The 21,058-nt window shown below is 43.5% G+C and overlaps 2 protein-coding genes and 2 pseudogenes across 2 annotated transcripts; 3 read left to right on the plus strand and 1 right to left on the minus strand.

Annotated features, from left to right (window-relative positions):
• Window positions 1-2,733: 2,733 nt before the first annotated feature.
• Window positions 2,734-9,628, plus strand: LOC121748047 (annotated as a pseudogene).
• A 225-nt stretch (window positions 9,629-9,853) lies between these two features.
• Window positions 9,854-12,710, minus strand: LOC121748946 (oleoyl-acyl carrier protein thioesterase, chloroplastic-like). The gene is made up of 7 exons (XM_042143534.1): window positions 12,207-12,710; window positions 11,433-11,566; window positions 11,224-11,337; window positions 10,924-11,019; window positions 10,643-10,730; window positions 10,493-10,561; window positions 9,854-10,374 (listed from the first exon to the last, which is right to left on the minus strand). Exons 1-7 carry the CDS (start codon window positions 12,519-12,521, stop codon window positions 10,093-10,095), a joined length of 1,098 nt encoding a protein of 365 aa, XP_041999468.1. The 5' UTR covers window positions 12,522-12,710; the 3' UTR covers window positions 9,854-10,092.
• Window positions 12,711-13,587: 877 nt separating this feature from the next.
• LOC121748048 lies at window positions 13,588-14,485 on the plus strand (annotated as a pseudogene).
• Window positions 14,486-17,761: 3,276 nt separating this feature from the next.
• LOC121748919 (pentatricopeptide repeat-containing protein At3g07290, mitochondrial-like) lies at window positions 17,762-20,605 on the plus strand. The gene is made up of 2 exons (XM_042143494.1): window positions 17,762-18,236; window positions 18,444-20,605. The coding sequence occupies exons 1-2, from the start codon at window positions 17,838-17,840 to the stop codon at window positions 20,445-20,447; spliced, it is 2,403 nt and encodes an 800-aa protein (XP_041999428.1). The 5' UTR covers window positions 17,762-17,837; the 3' UTR covers window positions 20,448-20,605.
• Window positions 20,606-21,058: the final 453 nt, after the last annotated feature.

Consider the following 21,058-nt stretch of genomic DNA (forward strand, 5'->3'; position numbering starts at 1 on the left):
CTTTTTTTCACAAATTGAAGCATATTCAAGAATTGAACTTATAGGAGAAATGCAATCAATTCTTCATTTCTGTGCAAGTCTTTAACTTAAAATAATAATAATAATAATAATAATAATAATAATAATAATAATAATAATAATAATAATAATAATAATAATAATAATAAAATGAATCTTTTCACAACTCCTTGATTTTTCAGTAGCTATGATAATAAAAGGAAGAATCTTGAATTTATCTTTTGTTCTCTAAAGCATTGGGTTTTTGAGAAAGCAATGACCCACTACGCCTTTCAGCTTCAGCCAAGATAAATGCTGAGACAAACTAAACACTACAATTAATCAAATTACTAAATGGTGAAACTCTTGATTCCACTTTTTCATGGACAATGAATGCAAGGTAAAGGAAAAAGCAGAAAAGAGGGATAGAGTTGGAGAGAGAGAGATCATCCGAGGTTGCATGGATGGAAAAGAATGAAATTGCAGAAGTAGGAGAACAAATTTGCTGCGGGTACAATCTCAAATAAATGTACTTATCAATCGATATTTATTAACCATGCTTGAATAATTATTCATAATACAAACAAAAGAATTTATATATGCATTAATATATACGATCAATTATATTTACTGCGTATTTTATTGATAAAAATGGTGGTCAAGTATAAAAAATATAAGCATCTAGTATGTATAAACTTCGATGATCCAAACTCTTTTATTATGAGAGAAAAATTATTCTTCACTTTAATGTTTTATATTCCGAACGAGATATTACAGTATGTTTTATTTTTGAAATATTTGCTTGGTGAAACATTTAAACTTTATCTTTACTCCATAATCAACTCCAATGTATCTTTTGAGGCATCTAGTCCCGTACAATCTAACATGAGCAAACGTCATGCTCGAGCTGAATGTACCACTGCAAGTGATAGTCTGATACGAGCCTTATCTAGTTTAGATATTATATAGATTTAGCATATCCTCTTTTATTATTTTGTTTAGATATTATAGGGATTTAACATATCTTTTTGTATCCACACATATTATAAATATGTGTGGAGTCTTCCATAATATTCAGTCAATCAATCTATGAAATTATTTACTTGGCTCAATTAATTGTGCATCAAGAAACGTCTTTATCGCTGCCGACGAGAACCTCTCTCGCGCCCAGCACCCCCCTCGACCGACGTCATCGCCGACCCAAACCTCTTGGGCGCTCGACGACTACGGTCTCTGTTTCTTGATTGTGAGGATTCCGACCGTTAAGGAAAGACATTCCTTAACAACTGGTGCTTTCATTGCGTACTCACCATGGCTGGATCGGATGAACGTATACCGCCGACGGGGCTCCTCACTGGACGCAATGCGCAAGTCCTAATCGGAGACTCTTCGCGCCGCGCGTCCACAAGGGCTTCATGCGGTGACGATCAGCAGCGATATCCGCGGCGTGATTTCCAGGCGGCCGAGGCGCCGCACGATGTGGCAAGAACAGCCGCGATTTCCTCCACCAGGTCGGAGAAGATCTTGGCACGATTTGACAGAATGGAACTCAGGCTGGAGAAGTTGGAAGCTCCGCGCATTCCCGAACCTGATCCCCCCTTATTTCTCGGACGAACTTGATGACGAGGGGTATCACTCCCCGCGTGACGCTTGGGCGGAAGACTACGATGTCCATCGGCCTTTCATCCACGGACTACGCGACCGTGGTGGGGATATCCGTCGTCGACGAGGCGCTGCCCGCGCATTACATTGGCGCGACGACCGTTTTTCGCAGCAGAACGTTCATCGGGCGTCGTACCACGATCGCCCCGAGCCTCGGCACCGCACGTGCTGGGATAGGCCGCGGGACCGATATCTGGGGGATGTCGACACGAGTTTTCGGGAGTACCGCCACCCGACGTCTTGGGACTCACCCCTCCATCGGCAAGATTACGGTACCCGCAGGACAGAGAGACCGAAAGAGCTTTACATGAAGGCTCCTCACTTCGACGGATCAGACGCGACGAATTGGATTTCGAGGGTCGATTATTATTTCGACCACCTGGGGATGGACGAGTCCGAACAACAACACTATGTGGACTTCTATTCCGGATCGAGGCACCCCACATTCCCAAGCCCCCGTACCCCCACACATCCACAACTCGTTCTCGACCAGAAGCCACCACTACAGCACGTGCTCGACCAACAACCACAGCCAAGTCACCGCCGCGCAGCAACGCCACCGGCCCCCGCCGCTGCACATGGATCAGCAACGATCGCCATCCTGCGGCCATCCTACGACTCACCTCCGTCAAGCTGAGGCCTGCCTCGAATTGCCCACTACTGTGAAGCAGCCCCTGCTCCAACGCCCGCCCTCCTGTCTGCGTCCCCCGAGCCTCCACTCCGCTACAAGCTTGCTTCTTGTGAAGAGAAATACTTGGGAATTGAGGGTGATTTAAAAGTGTTGAATCAAGTTGACTTGCGGCTCAATGAGAAGAAATTAGTAGATGCAGAAGTACGAGCTATAGAGGTGGATAAAATTGATGACGATGATGGTCTTCATGATCCAAGTAAAATTGCAACATTTGATTTTGATGGTTGTCTCGCAAAGACATCTGTGAAGGGAGTGAATACAGATACATGGTCCCTCGTGTCTCCTTCAATACCAGAGAAGCTCCATAATCGGTACACGATGAGCTACAGGATGCTCGCGAAGATACGGTTAATGGGTTGAAAGACAAGTCCATATACTCTCCTATGGGTGTGAAGAGGATAGGGGAACTTGATAACAAGCCATTTCATGTTACGATCATGAGGATGTTCATTGAGGATGTTTACATCGATTATTCAATAGTAGGTTATTGGAGATTGAAACAACGACCGTGCACGTTTACATTTGAACCCGGAGGAGATAAATCGCCAAAGCTTTTTCTTTCAACTCTTCGTTGCTCCGTGGTTTCCACCTTGAGGACAAGGTGGATTTTAACCGTGTGGGAGTTGATACGAGTCTTATCTAGTTTAGATATTATATGGATTTAGCATATCTTCTTTTATTATTTTGTTTAGATATTATAGGAATTTAACATATCTTTTTGTATCCACACATATTATAAATATATTTGGAGTCTTCCATAATATTCAGTCAATCAATCTATGAAATTATTTACTTGGCTCAATTAATTGTGCATCAAGAAACGTCTTTATCGCTGCCGACGAGAACCTCTCTCGCGCCCAACACCCCCCTCGACCGACGTCATCGCCGACCCAAACCTCTTGGGCGCTCAACGACTACGGTCTCTGTTTCTTGATTGTGAGGATTCCGACCATTAAGGAAAGACATTCCTTAACATAGTCATGAGGTAGTACATAAATATTCTCGTAAAAACTACTAATATGTTGTAGACCGTGAATATGCCGCTAGATGTGATGTGACATGACATGATAACAAAATAACTCAGACAGTTGAATATGACTGGATATATCCTACTTATTACACTAAGGAATGACTCGTATTTGAGAAAATTATTATTCACTCCGTCCCTTAATAGGAGTCGCTCTTTGACCGGGGGCACGAGTTTTAAGAAATGTAGAGAAAAGTTGGTTGAAAAGGTTAGTGAAATGTGAGACCCATATTTTTTTATTGGTTTTATAATAAAATGTGAGTGGAGTGAGATAGTGGAATGTGGAGCCTACTACCATTTATGGTAAAAATGAAGAATGACTCTTAATGGGGGACGGCCCAAAATGGAAATTAACGACTCTTATTCGGGGACGGAGGGAGTATTAAACTAAGGAATGACTCGTATTTGAGAAAATTATTAACAAAATACGAAGAACTCATATAGTCTCATGTAAAGACACATGTTGAAGTAGTTACGAAATTTTGAATTATGGTTTTCTTTTGTTACTTTCGTCACTCAACCAATTAGATCCTTTGTTGAGATGAACGAGAGAGTGGAAGAAGAGCATCCGCAACGCATCTCTTAACCGTCTCTTATCTCGTCTCTCCGAGACGAGACGGTTAAGAGACGCGTTGCAGCGTCCCGTCTCGGTCTCGTCTCGTCGGGTGTCTCGTCCCGGAGGGACGGTTGGCGAGACAGCTCCCCACGCGCGTTGGCGATGTGGCGAGCTCCGGTTCGTCCGTGACGCCCACTCGCCGACCCGCGAGTAGGAGTCGTTTTTATCCGAAAAAATTTTTTTTTTTTAAAAAAAATTCAGAACAAATTCGAAACTTAAAAAAAATTCCAAAAATATACTAGCCGTTTTTTATAAATTTTTAATTTTTTGTATTTTTTTAAAGCCATCAATCACTTCTATAAATATCAAATCATTTCCACAAATTAATCCACTATAAAAAAACTCTTTATTCTCACTCAAACACTCTACATTCTTCATCTCAAAACATTATTCTTCTCCCAAATTTAATCCATTCATGGATCCATTTGAGCAAATGCGTCGAATAATGGAAGAATCGCTAAAAGAAGATCGACGTAGAAGAAGAAGAAGAATCAGAAGATTTTAAATTATATATTTTTTTATTTTTTTAGGATTTTATTAATGTGGTTTTTTATTTTTTTAGAATTTTAAGCTGTAATTTTATTTTATTTAGTGAAGTGTGTTTTTATTAATTGAATTTGTTGGAAATAAAAATAAAAAATGAAATTGAATGAATAGTTAAAGGATGAGATGGTTAAGAGATGATTAAGAGATGGAGGGTTGCAGGTGTTGTCTCTTAGTTAAGAGATGGGATGAAAAGTACAGTGGGGCCCATGAATAGTGAATAGATTAGACGGTTAAGAGACAGCGTTGCGGATGGCCTAAGGCGAATAGTCAAATCCACAACTGGTTGCGCCAGTTGATGGTATATAGACCCCTCTCTCCATCCGTCAGCATTGTGTATTCCTCTCTCTCTATCTTCATTATGCTCCCTCTCTCTTCACTGCTACAAATTCGATGCTGAAGAATTTTTCCTTCTGCAGATTTCCGCGAGCTAGGTTGATCTAAAAGTGTCATCTACCCGTCGAATTACTGTTGTAGGATAACTGGAATTACAAGAGATAAACAAAAACCGGACGTAATACAACCCAAGAAGGAAGAACTGAAACTGAAAATACCAGGGGCGTAGCTAGGATTTCATCTGAGAAGGGGCAAAATTTTGTATATAGGAAAAATTTATCTATTTAAGAAGGGGCAATTAGTATAATTAGAGTATATAATTGGAAATTTATATGTAAATTTATAAGAGTGAGGTAGGGGTGAGGAGGGGCAATTGCCCCAGCACCTTGCAAGCTGGATCCGCCCATGGAAAATACAATGAAAAAACGAAACTGTAAACTTGAAATCAAACTTAGCCGAGTCGAGGAAAGTCCTCTTTCCGCAAGACGAGATACGCCCCGGTAGTGCTCTCGGTTTGGCGTGTCGTCCCCAAAGATAAAACGACAGCGTCTCTGGTGAACCAGCACCGCTATCAGCAGAGCTCCGGCGAACTGGAAGAGGAGAGGGCAGAGCTTCGAGAAGAAAGACTATGCAGAGAGAGTATGATGCTTATGTGTATGTTCTGATTGTATTTGATGCAAGGAATGACTAGCCTATTTATAGGCCTAGTCCACTGCAGGGGTTATCTCAGCCTTGATGGCAGTCATCATGGCGTGGCTATAACCGCCAGTTGTTATGAATTTGGAAGCAGGAGTGGTCGACCTTAAACCTGGACGTTGTACACGCCCAGTTCATCCGTCGCGTGTGGACTTCACTACGTGGCTTGATCAAGTTGATGTCAACACAGCTGATCAAGCCGCTGCATGCCGAGTTGATCAAGTTGTCGATCAAGTGACAACGTGCCAAGTTGTTCAATCTTCTGCATATGTAGGTTGACCAAGTGTTGGTCCAAAACATTAAGTTTGGGTCCAGGGACAAGCCAAAGCAACCTCCAGCCGTTACGAATTTGGAAGCAGGAGTGGTCGACCTTGAACCTGGACGTTGTACACCCCCAGTTCATCCGTCGCGTGTGGACTTCACTACGTGGCTTGATCAAGTTGATGTCAACACAGTTGATCAAGCCGCTGCATGCCGAGTTGATCAAGTTGTCGATCAAGTCACAGCGTGCCAAGTTGTTCAATCTTCTGCATATGCAGGTTGACCAAGCGTTGGTCCAAAACATTAAGCTTGGGTCTAGGGACAAGCCCAAGCACCAAGCCTTGTTCAATCTTTTGCATATACAGGTTGACCAAGCGTTGGTCCAAAACATTAAGCTTGGGTCCAGGGAGAAGCCCAATTGCCAAGGGCAAGGGCAAGGGCGCGGCTCGACTCGCGTGTGGGCTCTTCAACCCATCTTAGTCCACTATACTATTAAGTGTAGTAAGTCACTTAATAAATACACATTTAAAGATATGTCTCACCTCATATGTGGGATAATTAACACTAGTTAATTACTCCCTAGGCTTTCATTTCATAGCTTTATCAAAGCTACAATGTGACCAACTTTAACCCAATATTTCTCACTCACCGGGAATCGGATTTGAGAAAGTGAGTATACTACGGTCATCTACGCGGAACGTAGATCGACGCAATATCATTTAATTTCCTCGAATTAAATGTCTCGTCATATTTATTACCGGTCAAATTTCGTTGACCGAGCATCTTAAACACTCTTAAATTCAAGATTCCAATAATTACATCGGCTTTAACTCCAATTCTGCTTCTCCACCGCATCCAATGGCTGTAAGTTCACGATTTTCAATTTCTTCCAATACGAAATCTTAGAGGTCCCCAATCCGAACCGAACCGGACGAACCGGCCCGGAACCGTCACCGGCGGTTCTGAACCGGAACCGGAACCGTCGGCGGCGGTTCGAACCGGCACCGGAACCGCCGGTTCGGCCGGGCCGGTTCCGGTTCCAATTTTTCGGTAACCGTAAGCCGTAACCGGCGGTTCGGAACCGCCGGTTTTGCCGGAACCGCCGGTTCGGCGGTTCCCGGCACAATTTCAGGCCTACTCCTAGCCTTTTCAGAAACCGGGCCCGCGGCCGCCAGATTTGACCGAAACCATGGGCGAAAACCGGCGGTTCCAGCGGTTCCCGCCGTTTTTTCCAAATTTTGAAAATTCAAACGGACGCCTAAACCGCCGGTTTCCGCCGAAAACCGGCGGTTCCGGCGGTAGACCGGCTGTTCCGGCGGTAAACCGGCGGTTTCCGCCATGTTTTTCAATTTTTTTTTTTAAAATTACAATTTTCCCCTATAAATACCTCCCAATCCTCTTCATTTCTACTCACCCCATTCTTGTGTAACTGTGTTAATAAGAATTTCTCTCTCAATCTCAATTTCTCTATTCTCCATTTGATAAGTATCTTATTGGTGAAAAAAGTGGGTATCTTTGGGGCAGATGGTACTGGAACACAAATTTATATATGGAATCTGGATGAATGGGGATCAGATTATAGTTTAAAATGGGAAGCTGGGTTCACTGGCGGGAGTTCGTTTCATCAGGCCATCAGGGTGGTATATTCATCTGAGTCCGACGATGAAACGAACTCCCGCCAGTGAACCTAGCTTCCCATTTTAAACTATAATCTTATCCTCATTCATCCAGATTCCATATATAAATTTGTGTTCCAGTACCATCTGCCCCAAAGATACCCACTTTTTCACCAATAAGATACTTATCAAATGAGGAATATCTTTTAATGATCTTCTAAGTCTTTTTTGTCAACACTTGTAAGTTGTAAATTTGTAATTGTTGTAACTTGTAATTGTTGTAACTTGTATTTAAAATTTTCGATTTGTAATTGTTGTAACTTGTATTTAAATTTTTCGATTTGTAATTGTTGTAAGTAACTTGTATTTAAATTTTTCGATTTGTAATTGTTGTAATTTGTAGTTTTAAAGTTGTAATTTGTAATGTTAAGTAATAAGTTGTAATTTGTAATTTTAAGATGTAATTTGTAAATTTTAAGTTGTAATTTGTAATTTTAAAGTTGTTTGTAGTTTGCAATTTTAAAGTTGTAATTTGTAATTTTAAAGTTGTAATTTGTAATTTTAAAGTTGTAATTTTTAAATTTTAAGTTGTAATTTGTAATTTTAAAGTTGTAATTTGTATCAATAAAATTGCATTTGAACATCGCTTTATTCTAATTTTATTTATGCAAATATATCTACATATTTTACTTGAATTACAAATTTAAAATGCAAAAAAAAACCGCCGAACCGGATGAACCGGCCCGGAACCGGGCAAACTTAGGCGGTTCCGCGGTTCACGTGAACCGGCGGTTCACGGTTCCGGAACCGGAACCGCCGATCCTTGGCCGGTTCGGTTCCGGTTCCATTTTTTTTCGAACCGGAACCGGCGGTTCCGAACCGTGAACCGCCGGTTCCCGAACCGTGGTGACGTCTAAATCTCTATATTTCGGATATGAATACTTAGCTACGGAATTCATCTTATTTTGGCAGTGTTTTTTAATCAGTCGCTTTCTCTCTCTTCATATTTTTCCATCCTCAGCTAATATAGCTTCTGTTACGTTAGTTCAATGAATTATGGTAGTTTGATGGTCAGATCTGCTTCGTGTATGTATTTGTGCATTGGTTGTAGTTTTGTCCAAACGTGTAGAAATTCACAGTGATTAATAGTACTACTATTCACATTTTGTTTGAGGAAGATTCATTGATGCATCATGATTATTTGGAGATTGAACTTAAAAATTCATACTTTCTCAATGTCTGCATCTAATCGAATAATGCTAATAAGCAGCGTTCAAACGTTCCCAAATTTGGCAACTGGGAGAACCAAGACAACGTTCCTTACACCGTATATTTCGAAAAAGCAAGGAAAAACAAAGGTGGGAAAATGATCATTCCGAACGATCCAGTGGAAAATCCGGCCACATTCCCCGACCCCGATGCTCCGCACGAGGCGAGCCCGACAGGAGGGGAGCAACGGGGTCAAGGCCTGAACGTAGATTGAGCAAAGAGGAAGATGTCGATTCCCGCAACTCCAGTGAAAATCCAGGTCCAAGGGCTGTAAGCGAATCGAGCTACAGTGGCAGGGGGCAGAGGGTTGCCCGCCCTGCCCGAGCCAGTGCAGGATCCGAGCAGAGCTTCGACCGCTCGCCTCTTCACCAGAGGAAAGTCGTGGGAGGGCTGGGCAGCAGTTCACCAGCTTGGGAAGGTAAAAGCCATGATAATAGTAGCCATGGCACCTCTGGGAGATCCAAGCTAAGGCCAACTAGTCGAGGCGATGAGAGTGTGAGTTTTTCTTACTAAGAATTCAATGTTTGAAACGTATTTTCACCTTATTAAGCAAACGCTGTTGCAATGGCAGCCCGACAAAGGTGCGGCCGTGCCAAGATTTGGCGAGTGGGATGAGAACAACCCTCAGGCGGCAGAGAACTTCACGCACATTTTCAAAAAAGTGCGTGAAGAGAGGAATACCGGAGCTGGGAATGTCTCTGGGACTCCCAGACATCCGTGTTATGGCACGCCCGAGATACAGAAGGACCAACCTAAGGTTCGTTGTACATCCATTTCATCTGTCTTAGCCGTTCGATTCAATCTTACGTTTGTTTTCTTAACCTTCGAATGCGGAAGGGTTGCTGTGCGTGGTGGTAGAGAAAGAGGAAGAAGACGAGAAAGGGTGGCGAACATGTATCGTCTTTGTGTCGTGATCGTAGTTGCCATGTCTGTCGTTCAGGGGTTACGTCAACTTAGTTTTAGTCTTCCTAATGTCCAGTTTCTCCTAGATTCTTTCATTCTCTCTCTCTCTCTCTCTCTCTCTTGTTGTAATGAAATATACTACTACCATATAATCACTGAATTTTCAAAATTTGGAGCAACATTGATGCCTCTGAAGAATTGATCTTTGATATATTGTCATAACAAAACATCAATCATAAAAGAGAACAAAAGAACTGAAATTTCGACAAATGTTTGACGTTCTCACAAGAAACATACTAGAATTCAATCACCTGGATCAACAAAGACTAAAAAACATCATACAAAATCATCGGAGATAACGAAAAGCATAGAGTTACAAGATGCCTATTGGCAATAGAAGGAACGAACAACCAACGGGGAACTTCATAATATTACCTCTGGGGATGAGTCGAAGGGGAGGCGAAACGAAACAGGCTCATCTCTTTGCGGGTTTCTTCCGCCACTCAGTGCGCCCCCGGTTGATCTCAGAACCTTCTTTCGACAATCTCAGGAGATGCAGAAACTGAAGGCGGTCGTTCTCATCTCTTGCAGCAGCCAGAGAGCCGTTGGTTCCCTGAAGCCCTGGAACTGTGCTGCCGTCTATGGCCGGCTCAGGGCTGGTGAGGGAGTCGACTACATCATCGTGCTGGCATTCGCGCCTGTAATCCAACGTTATAGTCTGCAGCTCATGACTGTCGATGATCTCTTGAGGCATGCTCTGTTGGGGGAAAACTCACAATTCAGAATAAAATATCTAATTTCCAAACAAGAAACAGCCATTTCCAAGAACATACAATGAAGGAAATATACTAAATTTAACTAACTAACTAACCTACCTCTAGAACCCATCCAATGTAGGTGACATTGTTTACATGCTGGTTCATGTCAAGATCAGCTCTTCTAGGCTGCGAAAACAGTGGCGCACCCATTATTTCAGATAAAAGAAAACAAAGTTCGAATTATCTGGCAAAACCCCAGGATCTTACCACAAGCCCGACTTTGTAATGATCAGCGGGGTCATCGAGTTTAGCTATTTTCTTCAAGCTAGTATTATTCTCTTCTGGAAAAGCTAGTCTGCCATCAAACAAATTAACAGACATATGACAGTTAGTTGCACGTGCTGTTCATGCAAGAGAACACGAAAGATTTTCGGGAGCAGCCTAGAAATTCAATATACCAACATCCTTGAAAGAATATACACAGAACTTTGGAGCAACTTAAGGCAGAACTACCAAGTGAAGGAGTAAATCAGAAAGAAAGACTTCACCTAAGCGTTTTGGGGCAATAAACTAGATATTCGTCACGCACTTCATCAGTGACTTTCTGCAGCCGCCTGGTATCTTGGTTCATCATCACCCACTTGCTGCAACAAAACAGTAAAGATGATAAAGGCTCATCAATTACTGTTGAAATCATGAAAGTACTAGTCGCGTGTCACGAACTAGAGGTACAACCACCACAAGAAACAAGTGCTAAGAACAGAATTAGGTTCCACTATATCATTAGACAGAGGTTTCCAAGTGATTAGTACGAAATATTAAAATTTTGAATAAAATTTTCAACGCACCTAGTTGCCCGTCCAATGACTTCACCAGTAGTATAATCTTTGAGAATCCAATCACGTCTTGTGCCTATCCTTCCTTCACTTTGGCACCATGTCTCAATCTCAACCACATCACTCCTGTTTCATTATGAATATTGTGAAAGCACATATAAGAGCATCAGCAACCAATTTGCAATTATTAGGCAGCAGTTAAAATTCTCAAATTACACTACCAGGCAGGGTATTTGTAGATCTCTATGTGCATACGAGCAGTCACCCATATGAGATGATATTTTCTCATAGTAAGCGTTGTTGCAAATCCATCAGTCGAGAACCCAACATACTGAGCATGGTTGCAACCAACCTCCTGCTCGATTAGAACGCGAAAATAAGTACTAGGTTGGAGATAGTTTGATTTAGCCTCAATGAAATGATGCGCACAAGATTCAGGCAACAAAAGATGTGAGAACAATATGCTATAACATCAGTTTATTCCACTCCAAATGTTTTCCGCGATTCAAACAAAGTCATGAAAAAAAAAGAAAACGAAGACAGATTCATGAATCAAGTTATACACAGAGAAATTTGCAGTAAACAAAACATTCACCATAATTCAATGGACAAGGAGAAACGATTGTATGAAAACATATTCTCAAAAACCAAGCAAATCTTCTCAACCAATACAATTTTCCAAATTCTAATCTTTTCAAACAAAGCATGAATATTTCGAGAAATTAGTTTACAATCATATCAATGTTTATTAACCCAAATATGAATCATATTTAAAAAAAAGGATAAACAAGAATTAGGCCAAATTATAAACCAAACACCAAAAAGACCACAAAAGATGCAATCTTGCTCAAAAGAAACACCCACGTTAACGCTCAACACACCTCAAGCCTCACCAAATGTGCAATCTTCCACCAAATCAGCTAAAATTGCAGATCAAATACACCCATTCAAGTAAAAAAATATACTAAAACCAGCTAATTTTTTTAGCGAAGCACCTGCAATAGATTGGCTATGGTTTCAACCGTGGCGGTTTTGTTAATCCCGACCTCATAACACCGCACTATGAACTTCTCCTTATACGACAAGCCGTCTTCGGTCAAGCTGCCGAGCCGCAGGCGGTCGGCTAGGCTCGTCTCCTGCGCCTTGCTCTTTGTCTCGCCCGTCGCCACCGCCGCCACCCGCAGTGAGGCCGCCCTCCGCGGCCGAGCTGAGCACGGCGCGCGAATCAGGCCGGGAAATCTGCAATTGCCGCTGTTATCGGCGGCTGCGGCGGCATTGCATGCCGAGAAAGCCCCTCCCCTCAGCAACATTGGCGGTGGCTCGAGCAATTGGGGATTTATCTGGATTCTCGCAACGAATTGATTGCCACAAAAAATCTAAAATTTGGGCATTATTTTGGTGCGTGTGTTTGTGTTCTTTATTGTAGTGTTCTTCGATATGATCGATGCACGGAGGCTGGAAATGGGTAACTTTTTTAGGGAAATTGGATTTATTACCTTCTGATAGATCTGTAGAAAATGGAGAACTTTTCATGAAATTTTGGACTTTTCCGAGGGGGTGATTGATACAGTACTAAAGTCCCAATTTGGTCTCTCACATTTGAAATCAGATCACATTTGGTCCATTTTAGACAGTTCTGTCAAATTTTTTATGGTTTTAATTATCGGGTCATAAATTCATCACTAATTGAGAGAAACTGATCCGTCACTAATCCATCACTAGTCTTATATATATATATATATAGAGGGTTGTGATCAAGATAAAACCATTCTTAAATGTAGAACCAATCTTAAATGTAGAACCAAGGCCAAATTTGGATTGAAAACATGATTAGTAGGGTGGTTATAACCGATGCATTGTGATTATGTATGAAATTTGATCTTGACCATCCTTTTTCCTCATCCAATGGATGAAATGTAGTTCTAGGTTATACACTTTAGATTGTTTTGTATATAAGACAACCATATATATATATATATATATATATATATATAGGGAGATGATCAAAATAAGTATGTGTTTAAATCCAGAAATGCAGACCAAATCTTGGCCCTAGGATTAGATGATCTAATGGTCAATAATTAACCAAAAACACGGAAGGTCATAATTAAGCAATTTTAGGTCATATTATAATATTTAGGTTTAATGTCATGCTAAGATCGTTTTAGGTCATGCTTTGTTAGCATGACCTAAAAATTACCTAATTATGACCTAAAAGTGTCCTAATTATGATATTGTTCTGCGTTTCTGTATTTAAATCTAGTTTTGCATAGATCAAAACCCTATATATATATATATATATTCACGCTCTTACTCTCACTTACCACTCTCTCAAACCAAAAACTTGCTCAAGAAATCACTAACTCACCAATAACAGCCATGGCAACAACCACCCTCATCTCCTCCCTCTCCAAATCACACACCAAATCCCCTTTCCACAGCTCCCCCATCCCCATCAAATCCACCCTCCGCCACATAAAATCCTCCGCCACCATCTCCGCCGCCACTTACAACCTCGACGCCTTCAAATTCAACCCCATCAAGGAGTCTGTCGTCTCCCGCGAGATGACTCGCCGCTATATGACCGACATGATCACCTTTGCCGACATCGACGTCGTGGTCGTCGGCACCGGCTCCGCCGGCCTCTCCTGCGCCTACGAGCTCAGCAAGAACCCCAGCGTCAACGTCGCCATCATCGAACAATCCGTCAGCCTCGGCGGCGGCGCGTGGCTCGGCGGCCAGCTCTTCTCCGCCATTGTCGTCCGCAAGTCCGCCCACGGTTTCCTGGACGAGCTCCACATCGCCTACGACGAGCAGGACGACTACATGGTCATCAAGCACGCCACCCTCTTCACCTCCACTATCATGAGCAAGCTCCTCGCCCCCCCCCCCCCCCCCCAACGCCAAGCTCTTCAATGCCGTCGCCGTCGAGGACCTTATCGTCAAGTCCGGCCGCGTCGTCGTAGTCGTCACGAACTGGGCCTTCGTGTCGATGAACCACGACACCCAGTCGTGTATGGACCCCAACGTCATGAAGGCAAAGGTCGTCGTGAGCTCGTGCGGCCACGACGGCCCCTTCGGCGCCACCGGTGTCAAGCGCCTCCGCAGCATCGGGATGATCAACACCGTCCCCGGGATGAAGGCCCTCGACATGAACATGGCCGAGGACGCCATCGTGAGACACACCCGGGAGGTCGTCCCGGGGATGATCGTCACCGGGATGGAGGTTGCCGAGATCGATGGCGCCCCCAGAATGGTAAAGATTGAACTCTAATTTGTTAAGATCGTATTAATTTGATTTCTGATTTAATTAATTGGAACTGGACAACATTTAGACTAAAGTCCCAATTAGTGACGGATTAGTGAGGGATCAGTTTCTCCCAGTTAGTGACGAATCAGTGACCCGGTAATTAAAACCGTATAAAATTTGACGGAACAGTCCAAAATGAACCAAATGTGATCCGATTTCAAATGTGAGGGACAGAATAATTCAAAAGATAATATTTTAGACCAAAATAAAAAAATGCAATATGTTAAGGACCAAATTGAGGCTCTAGTCTTGATACAATAATGATTATTATCTCAATTTTTTTTCTAAATTATTTTTAGATTATGGAAAAAAGATTTTCAAAATTGGAAAAAATTTCGTACATTTAAAACGAAAATCACGCAATATGAAATCCCGTGTTGGTCATGCCAAATCAATTATCGTGTTTCAAAATACACATAAATTGAAATTCCTGTATGTATAAGAGCATCCACAATGGCGCCTAGCGCACCGCCTAGCCGAGCGCCGGCGCTAGGCGGTCTATTGCAGCCGCCCAGCGATTTTCGCGAAAAAAAACCGCCTAGCGCTCAGCGGTTCCGTGGCGCTAGGCGGTGCGCTAGGCGATCCGCTAGGCGCTATTGCAGCGTCCGGATCGCCTAGTGCACCGCCTAGCGCGAATTTTTAATTTTTTTTGTTTCCGAAACACTATATATACGCGACTTGCCCGTCATTTTCATTCGCACCACTTGTATTATGTAATTTTTTTTAATTAATGTACTTTTTAAATTTTAATAATATTATTGAATTTTCTCGTATATGTATCGTAAATTAAATTGCGTATTTTGTGTGATTGTTAATTATTTGTTTTATATAATTTTGAGTGATGTAGCTATTGATGTGGCTGGGCTATTTATGATGTGGCTAGGCTATGGCTGGGCTATTTATGATGTGGCAGGAGGAGTTTGTGGCTAGGCTATGGCTGGGCTAGATGGGCTATTCCTATTGTGAATGGCCTAATAAGGTGTACCAACATTATCATCGAGGATTCGCTGTAGCTCACCGCCGTCTGTGCTCTTCAAGTCAATCGGGGCGTGATGAGTAACGCTGACAACATGCTCAACAACAATGATAAGGTTGTTGAGATAGTGCATATGAAAAGGCTAAATTAATCAAGATCAGTCGTTGAGGTGATAAAGGTCATATAATACGTCATTTTATTTGGCGCGCTCAAATTGCCGGAAAATATTAAGTTGCTACTTGCTACCTATTGGACAAGTCGGTACATTTGGTGAGATTCCGGTTTCAAGAAGCAAAAATTCCAATTTTAAAAATTTCCCAAAAAAATCGGCGACCCGAGCATCTCTAATGGCGGCGAGCGGACAGGCTAGCCGATTTTCGGTTTAGAGCATCTCTAAACCGAACCATTGGAGCATCTCTAATGGCGGCGAGCGGACAGGCTAGCCGATTTTCGGCGCTGGCTGATCCGCTCGCCGAACCAATGGAACCGGCGAGCGCCATTTCGGCGAAAAAAATCGGCGACCCGATGCTGATTTTCGGGCGCTGGCCGATCCGCTCGCCGGTCGGCTGGCCGCCATTGCAGGCTCCCGATCGGCCAACTCAATTTTTTTTAAATTTTTCAAAACACTATATATACGCGATTTGCACGTCATTTTCATTCACACCACTTGTTTTAACGAGTTTTCCCTCCATCTTAATTTTTGTACAAGAGCAACAACGTGAAATGAGTAACGCGGGTGGTAGTAGTGGTGGTGATGCTGAGGAGTACGAACGACAAATGAACGAAGAGTTGGAGGCCTATACGTCTCGCGAGATAAATCGGTTGATACAAAGGGTCTTGCAGCCGGCGGTACCTCGACCTCCACCCGTTGTCCACCGACGAGCAGTGATTGATCGAGATCACATAGCTGCACATCAGCGGCTATATGAAGACTACTTTGCGGAGGAGCCGCGGTTTGGGATGCCTCTTTTCAGGCGGCGTTTTAGGATGCGTAAGGTAGTGTTTATGCGTATCGTTGATACTTCGGAGCGTCGATATTTGTGTTTCCGGTTCAGGTACGATGCGGCTGGCAGACCCGGCCACACACCTATACAAAAGTGCACTGCGGCAATCAGGCAGTTGGCCTACAGAGGCGCGACAGACATGTGGGACGAGTACCTCCACATCGGTGAGACGACTGCCCTGGATTGTCTGAAGTATTTTTGTCAGGGCGTCATTGAAATATTTCGTGATCAGTATCTTCGAAGCCCTACCCCTGAAGAGTGCCAGGATCTAATGTAGATGCACGGGGAGAAGCATGGGTTCCCCGGGATGTTGGGCAGCATAGATTGTATGCATTGGGAGTGGAAGAACTACCCCGCTGCCTGGCACGACCGGCTACAAGGGAAAGAATCCCACGATGATCCTCGAGGCCGTAGCTGATTACCGGCTGTAGATTTGGCATGCCTATTTGGGGTTGCCGGGTCGAACAACGACCTCAACGTCCTCAACTCGTCGCCCCTTTTCAACGAGTAGTGCCAGGGTGTCGGTCCGACCATCAGTTTTATCGCCAACGGGAACCAGCATGATATGGGCTACTACTTGGCGGATGAGATATACCCTAGGTAGCCCGTCTTTGTGAAGACGATCAGATGCGCATCAGAAGAGAGGAAGACCTACTTTGCAGAACGGCAGGAGTCGGCGCGCAAGGACGTGGAGCGCGCATTTGGTGTGCTCTAGTCTCGATGGACGGCAATTAGGGGTCCAACGCGTTTGTGGCATGTCGGCTGCATTACTGATATAATGTACGCCTGTATTATCCTGCACAACATGATTGTCGAAAATGAAGGTGTACAACTGACTAGTTGGGCCAATGACGATACTAATGAAGCCGGCCCAAGCCACGGCGTGGCCGCCCCCAACGTACGAAGGGGGTACCTCACGATGAAGTCGACCGCCTCAAGGCACATGCCGACATGCGCCAAGTGGATGCTCATATTCGACTCCAAAAGGATTTAATTGAAGAGTTGTTGGCGCGGAGGACTGCACGTCGTTAGATTTTTTTTATTAATGTAATTTTTTTTAATTAATGTACTTTTTTTTAATTTTACTATTATTATTGAATTTTCTCTTATCTGTGTCGTAAATTTAATTCTGTATTTTGTGTGATTGTTAATTATTTATTTTTTATAATTTTGTTTATTGTGGCTAGCCTATTGCTATGGTAGGAAGAGTTTTTAGTAATGATGCGGGGAGCCTATAGCTGACCTATTAGATGCTCATAGACGCCTCATTTCTCCTCCTCCTCCTCCGCCACGCACACACTGCTACTCGCCAAAACCACACTCTTCCCGCTCATGCATGTTTCTTCGCGCTTTCAGAGCACAATCCCTCTCTCATAAACCCCATTTTCGCGCTATTCAATCTCCCCCTCCTCCATTTTCAGCCGACGACGCCTTTTCCGACGTCTCAGCTCTGATCAAGAAGCCCAAATGGCAGAGCAACCCTCGCTTAGAAACCCTAGTTTCCCACTTGAGCCCCAAATCAGTTTCCAGAATCATAGCCTCGCAAAGCGGAGATGTCCCACTCTGTCTCACTTTCTTCAAATGGGTATGCAAAAAATCGACGTATTGCTACGATTTAGACAGCAGAATTCAGCTGCTGCATATGCTGGCGTCTGATAATCTGTGGGAGGTTACGCATAAGGTGTTGATTTTCTTAATTAAAGAGTGTTGCACTTCGAAAGAAGACATTTTGAAGGTAACTTATGGTATTGAAGAAATGGGGAAAATTGGGTTTCGGGTCAATTATCCTTGTTACAGTGTGCTTTTGATGTATTTAGCTAAGTTGGATTTGGGTTTGATTGCGTTTTCGGTGTTTAATAGAATGTTGGAGGATGGTTTTGTTTTGGGTGAAATTGATTATAGGATGCTTGTGAATGCTCTGTGTAAGAATGGGTTTGTGCAGGCTGCTGAGATGTTTGTTTCCACAGTTTTGAAACTCGGGTTCGCGTTGGATGTTCATCTCTGCACATCTCTAGTTTTGGGTAATTGCAGAGCTCGGGAAGTTGATGAAGCATTGGAGGTGTTTGATGTAATGTCGGGAGAGGGCGGTTGTGGTGTTAACAGTGTGACGTATACGATCCTTGTGCACGGTCTGTGTGAAGTAGGGAGGTTGGAAGAGGCGTGTGGATTGAGAGAGGAGATGAGTGAGAAGGGGTATAGATCTAGTGCGTGTACGTATACTGTGTTGATCAAAGCTATGTGTGATCAAGGATTGATGGATCGAGCGTTTGGTTTGATGGATGAGATGGCGGGGGAAGGGTGCAAGCCTAATGTTTACACGTATACAGTGCTTGTGGATATGCTGTGTAGAGAGGGAAGAATCGAGGAGGCGAATGGGATGTTTAGGAAGATGCTGAGGGATGGATTGAGCCCTAACATCGTGACTTACAATGTGCTGATCAATTGCTATTGTAAGGAGGGGCTTGTGGTTTCTGCTTTCGAGCTGCTCGGGTTGATGGAGAGAAGGCATTGCAAGCCTAATATACGGACGTATAATGAGCTCATGGAAGGGTTGTGTAACATTGGGAAATCTCACAAGGCAGTGGCTTTGTTGAGAAAGGCTATAGACAATGGCCTCTTTCCAAATGAAGTAACCTTCAACATTCTCATTTCCGGGTTTTGTAAGGCGGGTCAGCTGAGTATGGCTCTCAAGGTTTTGTGTGCCATGAGCTCATCTGGGGTTGAACCTGATCAGTTTTCTTATACTGCATTTGTGGACAGCCTCTGCAAGATGGGGAGACCTGAGCAAGCATGTGTTTTTATAGGACTCGTTGTGAAGAAGGGTCTTCCTGTTGATGAGGTGGCCTTAACTGCACTCATCCAAGGCTACTGCAAGACGGGGAGGGATAGATACGCGCTTATGCTCCTGGAACGAATGGTTGAGGATCGGTGTTTGACAAGCCCTCATGCTTTCAACATACTTCTTGATGTTCTTAGCAAGGAAGTTGAGCTAGTTCGAGGAAATGTTGTGTTGGGGAAGATGTTGAAGCATGGTTTGGCTCCTTCTGTCATTACTTACACGTTATTGGCTGATGGGTTGTGTCGAGCAGGTGACATGGCGGCTGCCTTGAGAATGCTGGAGCTCATGAAGGAGGCTGGCTGTCCTCCGAATGTCTACACGTACACTATAGCCATCAACGGCCTTTGCCAGAGTCGAAAACTGGAGGACGCGGAGGATCTTTTGGTTGAAATGTTTAGGGCTGCAGTTTCACCAAATGCGATTACATATGCTCTGCTGATCAAGTCATACGTTGCAGTTGGCTGTTTGGACCGCGCTTTTGAACTTTTTCGTACAATGTTCAAGGCGGGCCTTCGACCAAACAGCCAAACATACACCGCGTTGCTTTCTGGGATTCTTGATATTGAAACTGCAGATTCCGACGATAGCTCCACCCACTTGCTGTTTATGAAAATCGGAATCAACCACGCGTTGGAGCTCCTGCGCAGGGTCACAGAGTGCGGTGGCGACCCTTGTGACGTGTATGCCTTCCTCATCACAGGCCTGAGCAGAGCGGGGCGAATATCAGAAGCCGGTGCTCTCATCCAACAAATGGCGAGCTCAGGCCTCACCCTCAGCAGCGATGCTTGCGATAGCGTGATCACGTCCTTGTGCATACGCGATGAGTATGGTCTTGCTCTTGCGTGGATCAGGAGGCTCGTTGCCTATCGCCACGCCCCGTCTCTTGGATCATACGGCTCTGTGATCCTCGGGCTTCGGAGGGAGGGGAGGACTCAAGAAGCTGAAACTCTGGTGTATGAACTTGTGAGGGATGCTGGTGTTAAGGATGAGAGAGTGATCTTGCCATATATTGGTTTCTTGATGAAGGGAGGAGATGAGTTTTGTTATTCTCTTCAGATTTTGGATTTGATTGGACAAATTGGGTTGAAGGAGAGGCCAATTCTTTAGTACAGTAGTTTGGTTTAAACAAATGTAGGGTGGGAAAATTCATCTCGTTCACTAGCGACATTTTTTTTTGAATGGAGGTAGTATTAGAGATTTGTGGGATAGGTTGATTTGGCCCAAATTTATTGAAACAAAAAATTACTACGTAATATTAATAAAAAGAAAAAGAATGGTTTAATTTTGTTGGTTTTGGTTTTTGGAGTCTAGAGAATTGGGCATTAGCAATGGCAATGGGGCGCCTTATGCACCGCCATATCATCATTTTATCCTCATATCCTTCCACCTGCAGTGGGACGCCTTATAAGCCACTCTATAGATTTCACTATTGTTTTGTTAATTAATTTAAATATTTTCAAATATCTCAATGCAAAATAATTAAAAAACACAACGATTAATTAAAAACGGCAAATCCTACATTGATTAAAAAAAGTTACACGAGTTAGAAATGAAAAAAAAGTTGACTACTCTACAAAAGTCCCAACTTGCGACGCAGTTCATCGATCATCCCCTAGAGGTATTCAGCTTTGGCCGGGTCCTGACACTACATGAAGGCATTGTGCGTGTCCAACAACGTCCTCCGGTTGGCGGCCGCTGCCAACTCCGCGTAGGCAAGT

This window comes from Salvia splendens, chromosome 9 (genome assembly GCF_004379255.2).
Source record: "Salvia splendens isolate huo1 chromosome 9, SspV2, whole genome shotgun sequence".
Lineage (NCBI taxonomy): Eukaryota > Viridiplantae > Streptophyta > Magnoliopsida > Lamiales > Lamiaceae > Salvia > Salvia splendens.

Excerpts from the sequence above, each read along its gene's own strand:
- LOC121748946 (XM_042143534.1), bottom strand. The coding sequence starts at position 12,521 with ATGTTGCTGAGGGGAGGGGCTTTCTCGGCATGCAATGCCGCCGCAGCC. Across the intron at positions 11,567-12,206 it reads CCATAGCCAATCTATTGCAG|GAGGTTGGTTGCAACCATGC; the intron begins GTGCTTCGCTAA and ends CTAATCGAGCAG. Across the intron at positions 10,731-10,923 it reads TATTGCCCCAAAACGCTTAG|ACTAGCTTTTCCAGAAGAGA; the intron begins GTGAAGTCTTTC and ends GTTTGATGGCAG.
- LOC121748919 (XM_042143494.1), top strand. The coding sequence starts at position 17,838 with ATGTTTCTTCGCGCTTTCAGAGCACAATCCCTCTCTCATAAACCCCAT. Across the intron at positions 18,237-18,443 it reads CGAAAGAAGACATTTTGAAG|GCTGCTGAGATGTTTGTTTC; the intron begins GTAACTTATGGT and ends GGGTTTGTGCAG.